The sequence below is a fragment of the Telmatherina bonti genome (assembly GCF_933228915.1).
Source record: "Telmatherina bonti genome assembly, chromosome: 13".
Lineage (NCBI taxonomy): Eukaryota > Metazoa > Chordata > Actinopteri > Atheriniformes > Telmatherinidae > Telmatherina > Telmatherina bonti.
In genome coordinates this window covers 39,424,670-39,444,559 of record NC_136611.1, presented here as the reverse complement: position 1 = coordinate 39,444,559, position 19,890 = coordinate 39,424,670, and the positions used below count along the sequence as shown (strand labels likewise).

The 19,890-nt window shown below is 48.3% G+C and overlaps 1 protein-coding gene across 1 annotated transcript in view; it reads left to right on the top strand.

The window, feature by feature from the left end:
• LOC306764584 (regulator of G-protein signaling 3-like) overlaps positions 1-19,890 on the top strand; it is a gene marked incomplete at both ends in the record, with an annotated part of 157,519 nt that overhangs the window by 95,631 nt on the left and 41,998 nt on the right. The window contains one exon of the mRNA XM_079251758.1: positions 14,808-14,889. Within this exon, the coding sequence (XP_079107884.1) occupies positions 14,808-14,889 (82 nt within the window). The remainder of the gene's footprint in view (positions 1-14,807; positions 14,890-19,890) is intronic.

Below are 19,890 nucleotides of genomic sequence, written 5' to 3'. Positions count from 1 at the left end.
GTTGTGCTTCTTGGTGTGTTCTATGTGTGTTTCAGGGTGTGTTCTACGTGTGTTTCAAGGTGTGTTCTAGTTGTGTTTCTCGGTGTGTTCTATGTGTGTTTCAGGGTGTGTTCTACGTGTGTTTCAGGGTGTGTTCTAGTTTTGTTTCTGGGTGTGTTCTACGTCTATTTCTCGGTGTGTTCTACGTGTGTTTCAGGTTGTGTTCTAGTTTTGTTTTTGGGTGTGATTTACATGTGTTTCAGGGTGTGTTCTACGTGTGTTTCAGGTTGTGTTCTAGTTTTGTTTCGGGGTGTGTTCTACATGTGTTTCAGGGTGTGTTCTACGTGTGTTTCAGGTTGTGTTCTAGTTGTGTTTCTGGGTGTGTTCTACGTGTGTTTCAGGTTGTGTTCTAGTTGTGTTTCTGGGTGTGTTCAAGTTGTGTTTCTCGGTGTGTTCTATGTGTGTTTCTTGGTGTGTTCTACGTGTGTTTCAGGGTGTGTTCTAGTTGTGTTACTTGGTGTGTTCTATGTGTGTTTCTGGGTGTGTTCTATGTGTGTTTCAGGGTATGTTCTACGTGTGTTTCAGGGTGTGTTCTATGTGTGTTTCAGGGTGTTTTCTAGTTGTGTTTCAGGGTGTGTTCTATGTGTGTTTCAGGGTGTGTTCTATGTGTGTTTCAGGGTGTGTTCTAGTTGTGTTTCAGGGTGTGTTCTACGTCTTTTTCTCGGTGTGTTCTACGTGTGTTTCAGGTTGTGTTCTAGTTGTGTTTCTTGGTGTGTTCTATGTGTGTTTCAGGGTGTGTTCTACGTGTGTTTCTGGGTGTGTTCTAGTTGTGCTTCTTGGTGTGTTCTATGTGTGTTTCTAGGTGTGTTCTACGTGTGTTTCAGGGTGTGTTCTAGTTGTGTTTCTCGGTGTGTTCTATGTGTGTTTCTTGGTGTGTTCTACGTGTGTTTCAGGGTGTGTTCTAGTTTTGTTTCTTCGTGTGTTCTACGTGTGTTTCAGGGTGTGTTCTACGTGTTTTTCAGGGTGTGTTTTAGTTGTGTTTCTGGGTGTGTTCTACGTCTATTTCTCGGTGTGTTCTACGTGTGTTTCAGGTTGTGTTCTAGTTTTGTTTTTGGGTGTGATTTACATGTGTTTCAGGGTGTGTTCTACGTGTGTTTCAGGTTGTGTTCTAGTTGTGTTTCTGGGTGTGTTCTACATGTGTTTCAGGGTGTGTTCTACGTGTGTTTCAGGTTGTGTTCTAGTTGTGTTTCTGGGTGTGTTCTACGTGTGTTTCAGGTTGTGTTCTAGTTGTGTTTCTGGGTGTTTTCTACGTCTTTTTCTCGGTGTGTTCTACGTGTGTTTCAGGTTGTGTTCTATGTGTGTTTCAGGGTGTGTTCTAGTTGTGTTTCAGGGTGTGTTCTACGTCTTTTTCTCGGTGTGTTCTACGTGTGTTTCAGGTTGTGTTCTATGTGTGTTTCAGGGTGTGTTCTAGTTGTGTTTCAGGGTGTGTTCTACGTCTTTTTCTCGGTGTGTTCTACGTGTGTTTCAGGGTGTGTTCTACATGTGTTTCTGGGTGTGTTCTAGTTGTGCTTCTTGGTGTGTTCTATGTGTGTTTCTTGGTGTGTTCTACGTGTGTTTCAGGGTGTGTTCTAGTTTTTTTTCTTGGTGTGTTCTACGTGTGTTTCAGGGTGTGTTCTACGTGTGTTTCAGGGTGTGTTCTAGTTTTGTTTCTTGGTGTGTTCTACGTGTGTTTCAGGGTGTGTTCTACGTGTGTTTCTGGGTGTGTTCTAGTTGTGTTTCTCGGTGTGTTCTATGTGTGTTTCTGGATGTGTTCTATGTGTTTTTCTGGGTGTGTTCTACGTGTGTTTCAGGGTGTGTTCTAGTTGTGTTTCTGGGTGTGTTCTACGTCTGTTTCTCGGTGTGTTCTACGTGTGTTTCAGGTTGTGTTCTAGTTTTGTTTTTGGGTGTGTTCTACATTTGTTTCAGGGTGTGTTCTGCGTGTGTTTCAGGTTGTGTTCTAGTTGTGTTTCTGGGTGTGTTCTACATGTGTTTCAGGGTGTGTTCTACGTGTGTTTCAGGGTGTGTTCTACATCTTTTTCTCGGTGTGTTCTACGTGTGTTTCAGGTTGTGTTCTATGTGTGTTTCAGGGTGTGTTCTAGTTGTGTTTCAGGGTGTGTTCTACGTGTATTTCAGGGTGTGTTCTAGTTGTGTTTCTTAGTGTGTTCTATGTGTGTTTCAGGGTGTGTTCTACATGTGTTTCTGGGTGTGGTCTAGTTGTGCTTCTTGGTGTGTTCTATGTGTGTTTCAGGGTGTGTTCTACGTGTGTTTCAAGGTGTGTTCTAGTTGTGTTTCTCGGTGTGTTCTACGTCTTTTTCTCGGTGTGTTCTACGTGTGTTTCAGGGTGTGTTCTACATGTGTTTCAGGGTGTGTTCTATGTGTGTTTCTGGGTGTGTTCTACATGTGTTTCTGGGTGTGGTCTAGTTGTGCTTCTTGGTGTGTTCTATGTGTGTTTCAGGGTGTGTTCTACGTGTGTTTCAGGGTGTGTTCTAGTTTTTTTTCTTGGTGTGTTCTACGTGTGTTTCAGGGTGTGTTCTATGTGTGTTTCAGGGTGTGTTCTAGTTGTGTTTCTTGGTGTGTTCTACGTGTGTTTCAGGGTGTGTTCTACGTGTGTTTCAGGGTGTGTTCTATGTGTGTTTCTGGGTGTGTTCCACGTGTGTTTCTGGGTGTGTTCTATGTGTGTTTCAGGGTGTGTTCTACGTGTGTTTCTTGGTGTGTTCTATGTGTGTTTCTGGGTTTGTTCTATGTGTGTTTCAGGGCGTGTTCTAGTTGTTTTTCTCGGTGTGTTCTAGTTGTGTTTCTGGGTGTGTTCTATGTGTGTTTCAGGGTGTGTTCTACGTGTGTTTCAGGGTGTGTTCTACGTGTGTTTCAGGGTGTGTTCTATGTGTGTTTCAGGGTGTGTTCTATTTGTGTTTCTTGGTGTGTTCTACGTGTGTTTCAGGGTGTGTTCTACGTGTGTTTCAGGGTGTGTTCTACATGTGTTTCAGGGTGTGTTCTATGTGTGATTCTGGGTGTGTTCCACGTGTGTTTCTGGGTGTGTTCTATGTGTGTCTCAGGGTGTGTTCTACGTGTGTTTCTCGGTGTGTTCTAGTTGTGTTTCTGGGTGTGTTCTACGTGTGTTTCAGGGCGTGTTCTAGTTGTGTTTCTGGGTGTGGTCTAGTTGTGCTTCTTGGTGTGTTCTATGTGTGTTTCAGGGTGTGTTCTACGTGTGTTTCAGGGTGTGTTCTAGTTGTGTTTCTCGGTGTGTTCTATGTGTGTTTCTTGGTGTGTTCTACGTGTGTTTCAGGGTGTGTTCTAGTTGTGTTTCTGGGTGTGTTCTACGTGTGTTTCAGGGTGTGTTCTATGCGTGTTTCAGGGTGTGTTCTAGTTGTGTTTCTTGGTGTGTTCTACGTGTGTTTCAGGGTGTGTTCTACGTGTGTTTCAGGGTGTGTTCTACATGTGTTTCAGGGCGTGTTCTAGTTGTGTTTCTCGGTGTGTTCTAGTTGTGTTTCTGGGTGTGTTCTACGTGTGTTTCAGGGTGTGTTCTAGTTGTGTTTCTCGGTGTGTTCTAGTTGTGTTTCTCGGTGTGTTCTATGTGTGTTTCAGGGCGTGTTCTAGTTGTGTTCCTCGGTGTGTTCTAGTTGTGTTTCTGGGTGTGTTCTACGTGTGTTTCAGGGTGTGTTCTAGTTGTGTTTCTCGGTGTGTTCTATGTGTGTTTCTGGGTGTGTTCTACGTGTGTTTCAGGGTGTGTTCTAGTTGTGTTACTTGGTGTGTTCTATGTGTGTTTCTGGGTGTTTTCTATGTGTGTTTCAGGGTATGTTCTACGTGTGTTTCAGGGTGTGTTCTATGTGTGTTTCAGGGTGTTTTCTAGTTGTGTTTCAGGGTGTGTTCTACGTGTGTTTCAGGGTGTGTTCTATGTGTGTTTCAGGGTGTGTTCTAGTTGTGTTTCAGGGTGTGTTCTACGTCTTTTTCTCGGTGTGTTCTACGTGTGTTTCAGGTTGTGTTCTAGTTGTGTTTCAGGGTGTGTTCTATGTGTGTTTCAGGGTGTGTTCTACATGTGTTTCTGGGTGTGTTCTAGTTGTGCTTCTTAGTGTGTTCTACGTGTGTTTCAGGGTGTGTTCTAGTTGTGTTTCTCGGTGTGTTCTATGTGTGTTTCTTGGTGTGTTCTACGTGTGTTTCAGGGTGTGTTCTAGTTTTGTTTCTTGGTGTGTTCTACGTGTGTTTCAGGGTGTGTTCTACGTGTGTTTCAGGGTGTGTTTTAGTTGTGTTTCTGGGTGTGTTCTACGTCTATTTCTCGGTGTGTTCTACGTGTGTTTCAGGTTGTGTTCTAGTTTTGTTTTTGGGTGTGATTTACATGTGTTTCAGGGTGTGTTCTACGTGTGTTTCAGGTTGTGTTCTAGTTGTGTTTCGGGGTGTGTTCTACATGTGTTTCAGGGTGTGTTCTACGTGTGTTTCAGATTGTGTTCTAGTTGTGTTTCTGGGTGTGTTCTACGTGTGTTTCAGGTTGTGTTCTAGTTGTGTTTCTGGGTGTGTTCAAGTTGTGTTTCTTGGTGTGTTCTACGTGTGTTTCAGGGTGTGTTCTAGTTGTGTTACTTGGTGTGTTCTATGTGTGTTTCTGGGTGTGTTCTATGTGTGTTTCAGGGTATGTTCTACGTGTGTTTCAGGGTGTGTTCTATGTGTGTTTCAGGGTGTTTTCTAGTTGTGTTTCAGGGTGTGTTCTACGTGTGTTTCAGGGTGTGTTCTATGTGTGTTTCAGGGTGTGTTCTACGTGTGTTTCAGGGTGTGTTCTATGTGTGTTTCTGGGTGTGTTCCACGTGTGTTTCTGGGTGTGTTCTATGTGTGTTTCAGGGTGTGTTCTACGTGTGTTTCTTGGTGTGTTCTATGTGTGTTTCTGGGTGTGTTCTACGTGTGTTTCAGGGCGTGTTCTTGTTGTGTTTCTCGGTGTGTTCTAGTTTTGTTTCTGGGTGTGTTCTACGTGTGTTTCAGGGTGTGTTCTAGTTGTGTTTCTCGGTGTGTTCTATGTGTGTTTCTGGGTGTGTTCTACGTGTGTTTCAGGGTGTGTTCTAGTTGTGTTTCTGGGTGTGTTCTACGTGTGTTTCAGGGCGTGTTCTAGTTGTGTTTCTCGGTGTGTTCTAGTTGTGTTTCTGGGTGTGTTCTACGTGTGTTTCAGGGTGTGTTCTAGTTGTGTTTCTCGGTGTGTTCTAGTTGTGTTTCTCGGTGTGTTCTATGTGTGTTTCAGGGTGTGTTCTAGTTGTGTTTCTCGGTGTGTTCTAGTTGTGTTTCTGGGTGTGTTCTACGTGTGTTTCAGGGTGTGTTCTAGTTGTGTTTCTGGGTGTGTTCTATGTGTGTTTCTGGGTGTGTTCTACGTGTGTTTCAGGGTGTGTTCTAGTTGTGTTACTTGGTGTGTTCTATGTGTGTTTCTGGGTGTTTTCTATGTGTGTTTCAGGGTATGTTCTACGTGTGTTTCAGGGTGTGTTCTACCTGTGTTTCAGGGTGTGTTCTAGTTGTGTTTCAGGGTGTGTTCTACGTGTGTTTCAGGGTGTGTTCTATGTGTGTTTCAGGGTGTGTTCTAGTTGTGTTTCAGGGTGTGTTCTACGTCTTTTTCTCGGTGTGTTCTACGTGTGTTTCAGGTTGTGTTCTATTTGTGTTTCTTGGTGTGTTCTATGTGTGTTTCAGGGTGTGTTCTACATGTGTTTCTGGGTGTGTTCTAGTTGTGCTTCTTGGTGTGTTCTATGTGTGTTTCAGGGTGTGTTCTACGTGTGTTTCAGGTTGTGTTCTAGTTGTGTTTCTTGGTGTGTTCTATGTGTGTTTCAGGGTGTGTTCTACATGTGTTTCTGGGTGTGTTCTAGTTGTGCTTCTTGGTGTGTTCTATGTGTGTTTCAGGGTGTGTTCTAGTTGTGTTTCTCGGTGTGTTCTATGTGTGTTTCTTGGTGTGTTCTATGTGTGTTTCAGGGTGTGTTCTAGTTTTGTTTCTTCGTGTGTTCTACGTGTGTTTCAGGTTGTGTTCTACATGTGTTTCAGGTTGTGTTCTAGTTTTGTTTTTGGGTGTGATTTACATGTGTTTCAGGGTGTGTTCTACGTGTGTTTCAGGTTGTGTTCTAGTTGTGTTTCGGGGTGTGTTCTACATGTGTTTCAGGGTGTGTTCTAGTTTTGTTTCTTCGTGTGTTCTACGTGTGTTTCAGGGTGTGTTCTACGTGTGTTTCAGGGTGTGTTTTAGTTGTGTTTCTGGGTGTGTTCTACGTCTATTTCTCGGTGTGTTCTACGTGTGTTTCAGGTTGTGTTCTAGTTTTGTTTTTGGGTGTGATTTACATGTGTTTCAGGGTGTGTTCTACGTGTGTTTCAGGTTGTGTTCTAGTTGTGTTTCGGGGTGTGTTCTACATGTGTTTCAGGGTGTGTTCTACGTGTGTTTCAGGTTGTGTTCTAGTTGTGTTTCTGGGTGTGTTCTACGTGTGTTTCAGGTTGTGTTCTAGTTGTGTTTCTGGGTGTGTTCAAGTTGTGTTTCTTGGTGTGTTCTACGTGTGTTTCAGGGTGTGTTCTAGTTGTGTTACTTGGTGTGTTCTATGTGTGTTTCTGGGTGTGTTCTATGTGTGTTTCAGGGTATGTTCTACGTGTGTTTCAGGGTGTGTTCTATGTGTGTTTCAGGGTGTTTTCTAGTTGTGTTTCAGGGTGTGTTCTACGTGTGTTTCAGGGTGTGTTCTAGTTTTGTTTCTTCGTGTGTTCTACGTGTGTTTCAGGGTGTGTTCTACGTGTGTTTCAGGGTGTGTTTTAGTTGTGTTTCTGGGTGTGTTCTACGTCTATTTCTCGGTGTGTTCTACGTGTGTTTCAGGTTGTGTTCTAGTTTTGTTTTTGGGTGTGATTTACATGAGTTTCAGGGTGTGTTCTACGTGTGTTTCAGGTTGTGTTCTAGTTGTGTTTCGGGGTGTGTTCTACATGTGTTTCAGGGTGTGTTCTACGTGTGTTTCAGGTTGTGTTCTAGTTGTGTTTCTGGGTGTGTTCTACGTGTGTTTCAGGTTGTGTTCTAGTTGTGTTTCTGGGTGTGTTCAAGTTGTGTTTCTTGGTGTGTTCTACGTGTGTTTCAGGGTGTGTTCTAGTTGTGTTACTTGGTGTGTTCTATGTGTGTTTCTGGGTGTGTTCTATGTGTGTTTCAGGGTATGTTCTACGTGTGTTTCAGGGTGTGTTCTATGTGTGTTTCAGGGTGTTTTCTAGTTGTGTTTCAGGGTGTGTTCTATGTGTGTTTCAGGGTGTGTTCTACGTGTGTTTCAGGGTGTGTTCTATGTGTGTTTCTGGGTGTGTTCTACATGTGTTTCAGGGCGTGTTCTTGTTGTGTTTCTCGGTGTGTTCTAGTTGTGTTTCTGGGTGTGTTCTACGTGTGTTTCAGGGTGTGTTCTAGTTGTGTTTCTCGGTGTGTTCTATGTGTGTTTCTGGGTGTGTTCTAAGTGTGTTTCAGGGTGTGTTCTAGTTGTGTTTCTGGGTGTGTTCTACGTGTGTTTCAGGGCGTGTTCTAGTTGTGTTTCTCGGTGTGTTCTAGTTGTGTTTCTGGGTGTGTTCTACGTGTGTTTCAGGGTGTGTTCTAGTTGTGTTTCTCGGTGTGTTCTAGTTGTGTTTCTCGGTGTGTTCTATGTGTGTTTCAGGGCGTGTTCTAGTTGTGTTTCTCGGTGTGTTCTAGTTGTGTTTCTGGGTGTGTTCTACGTGTGTTTCAGGGTGTGTTCTAGTTGTGTTTCTCGGTGTGTTCTATGTGTGTTTCTGGGTGTGTTCTACGTGTGTTTCAGGGTGTGTTCTAGTTGTGTTACTTGGTGTGTTCTATGTGTGTTTCTGGGTGTTTTCTATGTGTGTTTCAGGGTATGTTCTACGTGTGTTTCAGGGTGTGTTCTACCTGTGTTTCAGGGTGTTTTCTAGTTGTGTTTCAGGGTGTGTTCTACGTGTGTTTCAGGGTGTGTTCTATGTGTGTTTCAGGGTGTGTTCTAGTTGTGTTTCAGGGTGTGTTCTACGTCTTTTTCTCGGTGTGTTCTACGTGTGTTTCAGGTTGTGTTCTAGTTGTGTTTCTTGGTGTGTTCTATGTGTGTTTCAGGGTGTGTTCTACATGTGTTTCTGGGTGTGTTCTAGTTGTGCTTCTTGGTGTGTTCTATGTGTGTTTCAGGGTGTGTTCTACGTGTGTTTCAGGTTGTGTTCTAGTTGTGTTTCTTGGTGTGTTCTATGTGTGTTTCAGGGTGTGTTCTACATGTGTTTCTGGGTGTGTTCTAGTTGTGCTTCTTGGTGTGTTCTATGTGTGTTTCAGGGTGTGTTCTACGTGTGTTTCAGGGTGTGTTCTAGTTGTGTTTCTCGGTGTGTTCTATGTGTGTTTCTTGGTGTGTTCTACGTGTGTTTCAGGGTGTGTTCTAGTTTTGTTTCTTCGTGTGTTCTACGTGTGATTCAGGGTGTGTTCTACGTGTGTTTCAGGGTGTGTTTTAGTTGTGTTTCTGGGTGTGTTCTACGTCTATTTCTCGGTGTGTTCTACGTGTGTTTCAGGTTGTGTTCTAGTTTTGTTTTTGGGTGTGATTTACATGTGTTTCAGGGTGTGTTCTACGTGTGTTTCAGGTTGTGTTCTAGTTGTGTTTCGGGGTGTGTTCTACATGTGTTTCAGGGTGTGTTCTACGTGTGTTTCAGGTTGTGTTCTAGTTGTGTTTCTGGGTGTGTTCTACGTGTGTTTCAGGTTGTGTTCTAGTTGTGTTACTTGGTGTGTTCTATGTGTGTTTCTGGGTGTGTTCTATGTGTGTTTCAGGGTATGTTCTACGTGTTTTTCAGGGTTTGTTCTATGTGTGTTTCAGGGTGTGTTCTAGTTGTGTTTCAGGGTGTGTTCTACGTGTGTTTCAGGGTGTGTTCTATGTGTGTTTCAGGGTGTGTTCTAGTTGTGTTTCTCGGTGTGTTCTATGTGTGTTTCTTGGTGTGTTCTACGTGTGTTTCAGGGTGTGTTCTAGTTTTGTTTCTTCGTGTGTTCTACGTGTGTTTCAGGGTGTGTTCTACGTGTTTTTCAGGGTGTGTTTTAGTTGTGTTTCTGGGTGTGTTCTACGTCTATTTCTCGGTGTGTTCTATGTGTGTTTCAGGTTGTGTTCTAGTTTTGTTTTTGGGTGTGATTTACATGTGTTTCAGGGTGTGTTCTACGTGTGTTTCAGGTGGTGTTCTAGTTGTGTTTCTGGGTGTGTTCTACATGTGTTTCAGGGTGTGTTCTACGTGTGTTTCAGGTTGTATTCTAGTTGTGTTTCTGGATGTGTTCTACGTGTGTTTCAGGTTGTGTTCTAGTTGTGTTTCTGGGTGTTTTCTACGTCTTTTTCTCGGTGTGTTCTACGTGTGTTTCAGGTTGTGTTCTATGTGTGTTTCAGGGTGTGTTCTAGTTGTGTTTCAGGGTGTGTTCTACGTCTTTTTGTCGGTTTGTTCTACGTGTGTTTCAGGTTGTGTTCTATGTGTGTTTCAGGGTGTGTTCTAGTTGTGTTTCAGGGTGTGTTCTACGTCTTTTTCTCTGTGTGTTCTACGTGTGTTTCAGGGTGTGTTCTACATGTGTTTCTGGGTGTGTTCTAGTTGTGCTTCTTGGTGTGTTCTATGTGTGTTTCTTGGTGTGTTCTACGTGTGTTTCAGGGTGTGTTCTAGTTTTTTTTCTTGGTGTGTTCTACGTGTGTTTCAGGGTGTGTTCTATGTGTGTTTCTCGGTGTGTTCTAGTTTTGTTTCTTGGTGTGTTCTACGTGTGTTTCAGGGTGTGTTCTACGTGTGTTTCTGGGTGTGTTCTAGTTGTGTTTCTCGGTGTGTTCTACGTGTGTTTCTGGATGTGTTCTATGTGTGTTTCTGGGTGTGTTCTACATGTGTTTCAGGGTGTGTTCTACGTGTGTTTCAGGTTGTGTTCTAGTTTTGTTTTTGGGTGTGTTCTACATGTGTTTCAGGGTGTGTTCTACGTGTGTTTCAGGTTGTGTTCTAGTTGTGTTTCTGGGTGTGTTCTACATGTGTTTCAGGGTGTGTTCTACGTGTGTTTCAGGTTGTGTTCTAGTTGTGTTTCTGGGTGGGTTCTACATGTGTTTCAGGGTGTGTTCTACATGTTTTTCAGGGTGTGTTCTAGTTGTGTTTCTGGGTGTGTTCTACATGTGTTTCAGGGTGTGTTCTACATGTGTTTCAGGGTGTGTTCTACGTGTGTTTCAGGGTGTGTTCTACATCTTTTTCTCGGTGTGTTCTACGTGTGTTTCAGGTTGTGTTCTATGTGTGTTTCAGGGTGTGTTCTAGTTGTGTTTCAGGGTGTGTTCTACGTGTATTTCAGGGTGTGTTCTACGTGTGTTTCAGGTTGTGTTCTAGTTGTGTTTCTGGGTGTGTTCTACATGTGTTTCAGGGTGTGTTCTACGTGTGTTTCAGGTTGTGTTCTAGTTGTGTTTCTGGGTGTGTTCTACATGTGTTTCAGGGTGTGTTCTACATGTGTTTCAGGGTGTGTTCTACGTGTGTTTCAGGGTGTGTTCTACATGTGTTTCAGGGTGTGTTCTACATGTGTTTCAGGGTGTGTTCTACGTGTGTTTCAGGGTGTGTTCTACATCTTTTTCTCGGTGTGTTCTACGTGTGTTTCAGGTTGTGTTCTACGTGTGTTTCAGGTTGTGTTCTAGTTGTGTTTCTTAGTGTGTTCTATGTGTGTTTCAGGGTGTGTTCTAGTTGTGTTTCTTAGTGTGTTCTACGTGTGTTTCAGGTTTTGTTCTAGTTGTGTTTCGGGGTGTGTTCTACATGTGTTTCAGGGTGTGTTCTACGTGTGTTTCAGGTTGTGTTCTAGTTGTGTTTCTGGGTGTGTTCAAGTTGTGTTTCTCGGTGTGTTCTATGTGTGTTTCTTGGTGTGTTCTACGTGTGTTTCAGGGTGTGTTCTAGTTGTGTTACTTGGTGTGTTCTATGTGTGTTTCTGGGTGTGTTCTATGTGTGTTTCAGGGTATGTTCTACGTGTGTTTCAGGGTGTGTTCTATGTGTGTTTCAGGGTGTGTTCTAGTTGTGTTTCTTGGTGTGTTCTACGTGTGTTTCAGGGTGTGTTCTACGTGTGTTTCAGGGTGTGTTCTACATGTGTTTCAGGGTGTGTTCTATGTGTGTTTCTGGGTGTGTTCCACGTGTGTTTCTGGGTGTGTTCTATGTGTGTTTCAGGGTGTGTTCTACGTGTGTTTCTTGGTGTGTTCTATGTGTGTTTCTGGGTGTGTTCTACGTGTGTTTCAGGGTGTGTTCTACGTGTTTTTCAGGGTGTGTTCTACATGTGTTTCAGGGTGTGTTCTATGTGTGTTTCTGGGTGTGTTCTACGTGTGTTTCAGGGTGTGTTCTACGTGTGTTTCAGGGTGTGTTCTACATGTGTTTCAGGGTGTGTTCTATGTGTGTTTCTGGGTGTGTTCTACGTGTGTTTCAGGGTGTGTTCTACGTGTGTTTCAGGGTGTGTTCTACATGTGTTTCAGGGTGTGTTCTATGTGTGTTTCTGGGTGTGTTCCACGTGTGTTTCTGGGTGTGTTCTATGTGTGTTTCAGGGTGTGTTCTACGTGTGTTTCTTGGTGTGTTCTACGTGTGTTTCAGGGTGTGTTCTACGTGTGTTTCAGGGTGTGTTCTACATGTGTTTCAGGGTGTGTTCTATGTGTGTTTCTGGGTGTGTTCTACGTGTGTTTCAGGGTGTGTTCTACGTGTGTTTCAGGGTGTGTTCTACATGTGTTTCAGGGTGTGTTCTATGTGTGTTTCTGGGTGTGTTCTACGTGTGTTTCAGGGTTTGTTCTATGTGTGTTTCAGGGTGTGTTCTAGTTGTGTTTCAGGGTGTGTTCTACGTCTTTTTCTCGGTGTGTTCTTTGTGTGTTTCAGGTTGTGTTCTAGTTGTGTTTCTTGGTGTGTTCTATGTGTGTTTCAGGGTGTGTTCTACGTCTTTTTCTCAGTGTGTTCTACGTGTGTTTCAGGTTGTGTTCTATGTGTGTTTCAGGGTGTGTTCTAGTTGTGTTTCAGGGTGTGTTCTACGTCTTTTTCTCGGTGTGTTCTACGTGTGTTTCAGGTTGTGTTCTAGTTGTGTTTCTCGGTGTGTTCTATGTGTGTTTCTTGGTGTGTTCTACGTGTGTTTCAGGGTGTGTTCTAGTTTTGTTTCTTCGTGTGTTCTACGTGTGTTTCAGGGTGTGTTCTAGTTGTACTTCTTGGTGTGTTCTATGTGTGTTTCAGGGTGTGTTCTACGTGTGTTTCAGGGTGTGTTCTAGTTGTGTTTCTCGGTGTGTTCTATGTGTGTTTCTTGGTGTGTTCTACGTGTGTTTCAGGGTGTGTTCTAGTTTTGTTTCTTCGTGTGTTCTACGTGTGTTTCAGGGTGTGTTCTAGTTGTACTTCTTGGTGTGTTCTATGTGTGTTTCAGGGTGTGTTCTACGTGTGTTTCAGGGTGTGTTCTAGTTGTGTTTCTCGGTGTGTTCTATGTGTGTTTCTTGGTGTGTTCTACGTGTGTTTCAGGGTGTGTTCTAGTTTTGTTTCTGGGTGTGTTCTACTTGTTTTTCTGGGTGTGTTCTAGTTGTGTTTTTGGGTGTGTTCTACGTGTGTTTCAGGGTGTGTTCTAGTTGTGTTTCTGGGTGTGTTCTACGTGTGTTTCTGGTTGTGTTCTACGTGTGTTTCAGGGTGTGTTCTATGTGTGTTTCAGGGTGTGTTCTAGTTGTGTTTCAGGGTGTGTTCTACGTGTGTTTCTGGTTGTGTTCTACGTGTGTTTCAGGGTGTGTTCTACGTGTGTTTCAGGGTGTGTTCTAGTTGTGTTTCAGGGTGTGTTCTACGTGTGTTTCTGGTTTTTTTCTACGTGTGTTCTATTTGGAATATATTGAACTATAAGATCTTTTATGTACAATGGAGCTTGGTCATGGAGAGCTTTATATGTGAGGAGAAGAATTTTAAACTTTCTCCTGGATTTAACAGGGAGCCAGTGTAGAGAGGCTAAAACTGGTGAAACATGATCTCTCCTGCTAGTCCTCATCAGAACCCTCGCTGCAGCATTTTGGATCAGATGGAGAATTTTCAGGGCATATTTGTGACAGCACATAAATAAGGAATTGCAGTAATCCAGCCTGGAAGTAATAAAGGCATGAACTAATTTTTCTGCATCTTTCTGAGACTAGATGCTCCTAATTTTTGCAATATTACGCAGGTGGAAGAGGGCGGTTCTAGAAACCTGTTTTAAATGTGAGCTAAAAGACAAGTCCTGGTCAATAATGACTCCAAGGTTCCTCACAGTGGTACTGGAGGCCAGATTAATGCCATCCAGATTAATTACATAACTGGATAATTTTGTTCTAAGTTTTTCAGCCCAAAGATAACGACCTCTGTCTTGTCTTGAGTTTAAAAGGAGAAAATTCAGAGTCATCCAGGTCTTGATGTCTGTAAGACGTCTTTGTAATCTAAGAAACTGATTGGTTTCATCTGGCTTCATGGAAAGGTAGATCTGAGTGTCATCCGCACAGCAATGAAACTTTATACCATGCTGCCTGATGATATTTCCTAAGGGAAGCATGTATAATGTGAAAAGTGTTGGTCCAAGTACAGAACCCTGAGGAGACCTTTATCAGGGTCTTTCGCTCTTTCTGCCCTGGGCAGCCGGTGGCTTTACCACTGGGGTTTGTTCGCCCTGACAGCGGGGGACTCTGGCCCCCCATACTGCCACCTCATGTGTGGATGTATGTATGGATGTATGGATGGCTCCAGAGTGGTGCGGTTGGGGTCTGTGCTTGGGGGTGGCTGCCGGCTGCCTGGGTCTCTGGGTTCTCCTGGCCTCCCTCTCACCTTATTGAGCGTTGTGACATTGTGTGGGCGGGGCCACATTGGCAGGTCACTCTTCTCTGAACACGTTCCACTCTGTATGTTCTGCATGTGACACAGTCATGAAGTCGTCTGGGTTTATTTACACAGCTAGTTTTGTTTCTGTCTTTCTAAATTTAACTTCTTAATTTCTGGTTCTCCTGACAGTTGTTGGCTTTGTCCCCCTGCAGGGAGGGGGAACATGAATTTAATGTGTATAGGTGTATGTAAAAAGCCCCTCTTGGCAAAGTAAATGTAACCAGCAGAATACAACATCCAGACCATCATTCTGCTTTGATCGACCCAGTAGGTGGTAGAGGGGGACCCCATCCTGAGTCCGCTGCAGTCTGGGGGAATAGGGTCCAGACCGGTTACCCAGGACGCTAGGAGTCCAAAAGCACCCCCGCCAGATCACAAGCAGAGGGCCTAGCCCATGCGTATGTTACAGGACTCCTATGTATCTCAGGCTGTTATGTCTTTCCTTCTCTATGAGAGCACACTGTTTGCAGGTTGTTCTTAGTTCCATTGCTCTTCAGCTTTTCTCCCATGTCAGAGTTCTGCTTCTGGTCAGAGAACCATCATCACAGAACAGCAGAGTAGGTTGGCTCTGTCAGCTGCACTGAAGAACAAATACTGAGTGCGTCATCAGGACTGAGAGACATCTCAACAGGAGTTTTAATTTCAACCTGTCAGTCTGAACTATTAAACTTTCTTTGTGTTAGTAAAACTCTCAGGATGAACCAACCTTTAGTCTCTCTGCAGCTGTTTGCAGAGTCATGGAAACAGCTCGGAGACCAGGGCTCAGACTGGCCTCTCCTTTCAATCTGACAGAAACACTCCAACTCGGTCATGAATACTGAATAACAAATGGCCAAAACCTGGAGACAGGTTCAGGGGACAGAACCTGAGCAAGTCTCAGACTAAAGTTAGTTTCCAATATATGAAGAAACCTGCTAAATTCAGAACTTATGTTAAACTCAAAAGAGTTCAGGTGTGAATTCAGATATAACTTGTCCTGTTATTTGCTGACTCTAAACTGCTCCTTGCAGGTCAACATTGTTCGAGGAAAAGATGGCTTTGGGTTCACAATCTGTTCCGATTGTCCAGTTCGAGTCCAGGCCATAGATCCAGGTGACACACACACACACACTTGTTTTTCTGGGGCTGTGGGGACGTCATTTTGCTATTGATTAGATAGTTACACAAGGGGACACCACTTTCTGAATGAATTTCAGCCTAAAGTCAGCTTAATTTTAGCTTGTGATTTTTTTTTTTGGGGGGGGGGGGGGTCCTGAGAATAACAAATGTTACTTTAATGTTAAAATTGATCAAATTTGGAAAATTGAACATTGTCAGGTTTCTCCATCCTGGTGGGGACATAACCATTTAGTGAAAGCACTGACGACAACCAGTTGGGACTGTTTTATTCATCTTTAGGGAATACATACAAAAGAGTATTTGAATATGAAAAAGGGGAGTTCTACCAATGTTACAATACAAAGAATTAATACTATAAAGTTTGTTACAAAGAACTGGGCTAAGTTCTCCAACTTTCCAACAAATATAGCTATACTGTGTTGAAGTTCTCCTTGAAGAGCTGAGCCTTCAGCTTGCTCTTAAAAGTAGACAGGGACTCTGCAGAGCGGACAGAGTTTGGGAGATCATTCTATCATCGTGGAACAACAGAGGAAGAGCCTGGCTGGTGATTTATTCATTCATTCATTTTCCAAACCGCTTAATCCAATTCAGGGTTGCGGGGAAGCTGGAGCCTATCGCAGCAGTCTTTCAGGCGAAAGGCAGGCTACATCCTGGACAGCTCGCCAGTCCATCACAGGGCCACACAGAGCCAAACAACCACTAACGCAACACTCACTCACTCACCTAACATGCATGTCTTTGGATGGTGGGAGGAAGCCGCAGTACCCGGAGAGAGCCCACGCATACACGAGAAGAACATGCAAAGTGCTAGTGAGGCAGGACCTGACTCCTGACCCGGAGAGGACAATCCACCCTATTCCGGCTGAGGACCATGGTCTCAGATTTGGAGGTGCTGATTCTCATCCCAGCCGCTTCACACTCGGCTGCGAATCGCTCAAGTGAGAGCTAGAGATCACGACCAGATGAAGCCAACAGGACCACGTCATCTGCAAAAAGCAGGGACCCAATCCTAAAGCCACCAAGTCGGATCCCCTCAACACCTCGGCTGCTACTAGAAATTCTGTCCATATAAGTTATGAACAGAATTGGTGATAAAGGGCAGCCTTGGTGGAGTCCAACCCTCATGAAAAGAGAGAGAGGGAGAAAAGAAAGGTGTGTCTAAGCTGCTGAAGTTACAGTATTCGCAAAACAATATAAACTACTACAGTACTGCAGTAAAACAAGATATAAGTAGACTAGTGACAATATGCAAAACAAACAAAGAATAAATAAATAAATAACTGAAAAAAAACAAATACAATAGCAACCGTTATCAAACATTCCTACCGGAGTCTCCTCCCAGAGGGACGTGCCTGGAACACCTCACCAGGGAGGTCCAGGAGGCATCCATACCTCCCAATCACTCCCCTCCAGGTCTCACTGTCATGGCCAATGTGAGCATTGAAGTCCCCGAGCAGAACAATGGAGTCCCCAGAAGGAGCACCTTCCAGCACTCCCTCCAAGGACCACAATGATATCAACGACCATGGGTGGAAATGTTTCCTTGCCTGGACACACAGGGGCCCCCCTCTGGAGCCAGACCTGGGGGTGGGGCACGAGAGCGAGCATCTGGTGGGCGGGACGTTGCCCGTGGGGCCTGGTCGGGCTCAGCCCGAAAGGGTTACACTTACGGTTACGCTTATTTTCAACATCTTCCGACTGGGTATTTAACACTCTGGGGACGCCGGTATCGTCGGCGATGCCAGGGCGATGCCAGGGCGATGCCAGGGGGGTGCCAGGGGGATGCCAGGGGGATACCAGGGCAATGCCAGGGGGATTCCAGGGCGATGCCAGGGCGATGCCAGGGGAATGCAAGGGCGATGCCAGGGGGGTGCCAGGGCGATGCCAGGGGGGTGCCAGGGCGATGCCAGGGGGATACCAGGGCAATGCCAGGGGGATACCAGGGCAATGCCAGGGGGATTCCAGGGCGATGCCAGGGCGATGCCAGGGCAATGCCAGGGGGATTCCAGGGCGATGCCAGGGGGATACCAGGGCGATGCCAGGGGGATGCCAGGGCAATGCCAGGGCGATGCCAGGGGAATGCCAGGGCGATGCCAGGGCAATGCCAGGGCGATGCCAGGGGGATGCCAGGGGGATGCCAGGGCGATGCCAGGGCAATGCCAGGGCGATGCCAGGGGAATGCCAGGGCGATGCCAGGGCAATGCCAGGGCGATGCCAGGGGAATGCCAGGGCGATGCCAGGGCGATGCCAGGGGGATGCCAGGGGGATGCCAGGGCGATGCCAGGGGAATGCCAGGGCGATGCCAGGGGGATGCCAGGGGAATGCCAGGGCGATGCCAGGGCGATGCCAGGGCGATGCCAGGGGGATGCCAGGGGAATGCCAGGGCGATGCCAGGGGGATGCCAGGGGAATGCCAGGGCGATGCCAGGGCGATGCCAGGGGGATGCCAGGGGGATGCCAGGGGGGTGCCAGGGGGATACCAGGGCGATGCCAGGGGGATGCCAGGGCGATGCCAGGGCGATGCCAGGGGGATGCCAGGGCGATGCCAGGGGGATGCCAGGGCAATGCCAGGGGGATTCCAGGGCGATGCCAGGGGGATACCAGGGCGATGCCAGGGGGATACCAGGGCGATGCCAGGGGGATGCCAGGGCGATGCCAGGGGGATGCCAGGGCGATGCCAGGGCGATGCCAGGGGGATGCCAGGGCGATGCCAGGGGGATTCCAGGGCGATGCCAGGGGGATTCCAGGGCGATGCCAGGGGGATACCAGGGCGATGCCAGGGGGATGCCAGGGCGATGCCAGGGCGATGCCAGGGGGATGCCAGGGCGATGCCAGGGGGATGCCAGGGCAATGCCAGGGCAATGCCAGGGCGATGCCAGGGGAATGCCAGGGCGATGCCAGGGCGATGCCAGGGGGATGCCAGGGGGATGCCAGGGGAATGCCAGGGCGATGCCAGGGGGGTGCCAGGGCGATGCCAGGGGGGTGCCAGGGCGATGCCAGGGGGATGCCAGGGGGATTCCAGGGCGATGCCAGGGCGATGCCAGGGCGATGCCAGGGGGATACCAGGGCGATGCCAGGGGGATGCCAGGGCATTGCCAGGGCGATGCCAGGGGAATGCCAGGGCGATGCCAGGGCAATGCCAGGGCGATGCCAGGGGGATGCCAGGGCGATGCCAGGGCAATGCCAGGGCGATGCCAGGGCGATGCCAGGGGAATGCCAGGGCGATGCCAGGGTGATGCCAGGGCAATGCCAGGGCGATGCCAGGGGAATGCCAGGGCGATGCCAGGGGGATGCCAGGCGAATACCAGGGCGATGCCAGGGCGATGCCAGGGGGATGCCAGGGCGATGCCAGGGTGATGCCAGGGCGATGCCAGGGGAATGCCAGGGGGATGCCAGGGGGATGCCAGGGCGATGCCAGGGCGATGCCAGGGCGATGCCAGGGGAATGCCAGGGCGATGCCAGGGCAATGCCAGGGCGATGCCAGGGGGTTGCCAGGGCGATGCCAGGGCGATGCCAGGGGGATGCCAGGGGGATGCCAGGGCGATGCCAGGGGGATGCCAGGGGGATGCCAGGGGAATGCCAGGGCGATGCCAGGGCGATGCCAGGGTGATGCCAGGGCAATGCCAGGGCGATGCCAGGGGGATGCCAGGGGGATGCCAGGGCGATGCCAGGGCGATGCCAGGGGGATGCCAGGGGGATGCCAGGGCGATGCCAGGGGGATGCCAGGGGGATGCCAGGGGAATGCCAGGGCGATGCCAGGGCGATGCCAGGGTGATGCCAGGGCAATGCCAGGGCGATGCCAGGGGAATGCCAGGGCGATGCCAGGGGGATGCCAGGGGGATGCCAGGGCGATGCCAGGGGAATGCCAGGGCGATGCCAGGGCGATGCCAGGGCAATGCCAGGGCGATGCAAGGGGGATGCCAGGGGGATGCCAGGGGAATGCCAGGGCGATGCCAGGGGGATGCCAGGGGGATGCCAGGGCGATGCCAGGGGGATGCCAGGGCGATGCCAGGGGGATGCCAGGGGGATGCCAGGGCGATGCCAGGGGGATGCCAGGGGGATGCCAGGCGAATACCAGGGCGATGCCAGGGCGATGCCAGGGCGATGCCAGGGGGATGCCAGGGCGATGCCAGGGTGATGCCAGGGCAATGCCAGGGCGATGCCAGGGGAATGCCAGGGCGATGCCAGGGGGATGCCAGGGGGATGCCAGGGCGATGCCAGGGCGATGCCAGGGCGATGCCAGGGGGATGCCAGGGGAATGCCAGGGCGATGCCAGGGGGATGCCAGGGCGATGCCAGGGCGATGCCAGGGCGATGCCAAGGGGATGCCAGGGGGATGCCAGGGCGATGCCAGGGGGATGCCAGGGGGATGCCAGGGGAATGCCAGGGCGATGCCAGGGCGATGCCAGGGCGATGCCAGGGGGATGCCAGGGCGATGCCAGGGGGATGCCAGGGCAATGCCAGGGCAATGCCAGGGCGATGCCAGGGGAATGCCAGGGCGATGCCAGGGCAATGCCAGGGCGATGCCAGGGGGTTGCCAGGGCGATGCCAGGGCGATGCCAGGGGGATGCCAGGGGAATGCCAGGGCGATGCCAGGGGGATGCCAGGGGGGTGCCAGGGCGATGCCAGGGCAATGCCAGGGCGATGCCAGGGGAATGCCGGGGGAATGCCAGGGCGATGCCAGGGGGATGCCAGGGGGATGCCAGGGGGATGCCAGGGGGATGCCAGGGCAATGCCAGGGCGATGCCAGGGGAATGCCAGGGCGATGCCAGGGGGATGCCAGGGGGATGCCAGGGGGATGCCAGGGGGATGCCAGGGCAATGCCAGGGCGATGCCAGGGGAATGCCGGGGCGATGCCAGGGGGATGCCAGGGCGATGCCAGGGCAATGCCAGGGCGATGCCAGGGGAATGCCAGGGCGATGCCAGGGCAATGCCAGGGGGATTCCAGGGCGATGCCAGGGGGATACCAGGGCGAT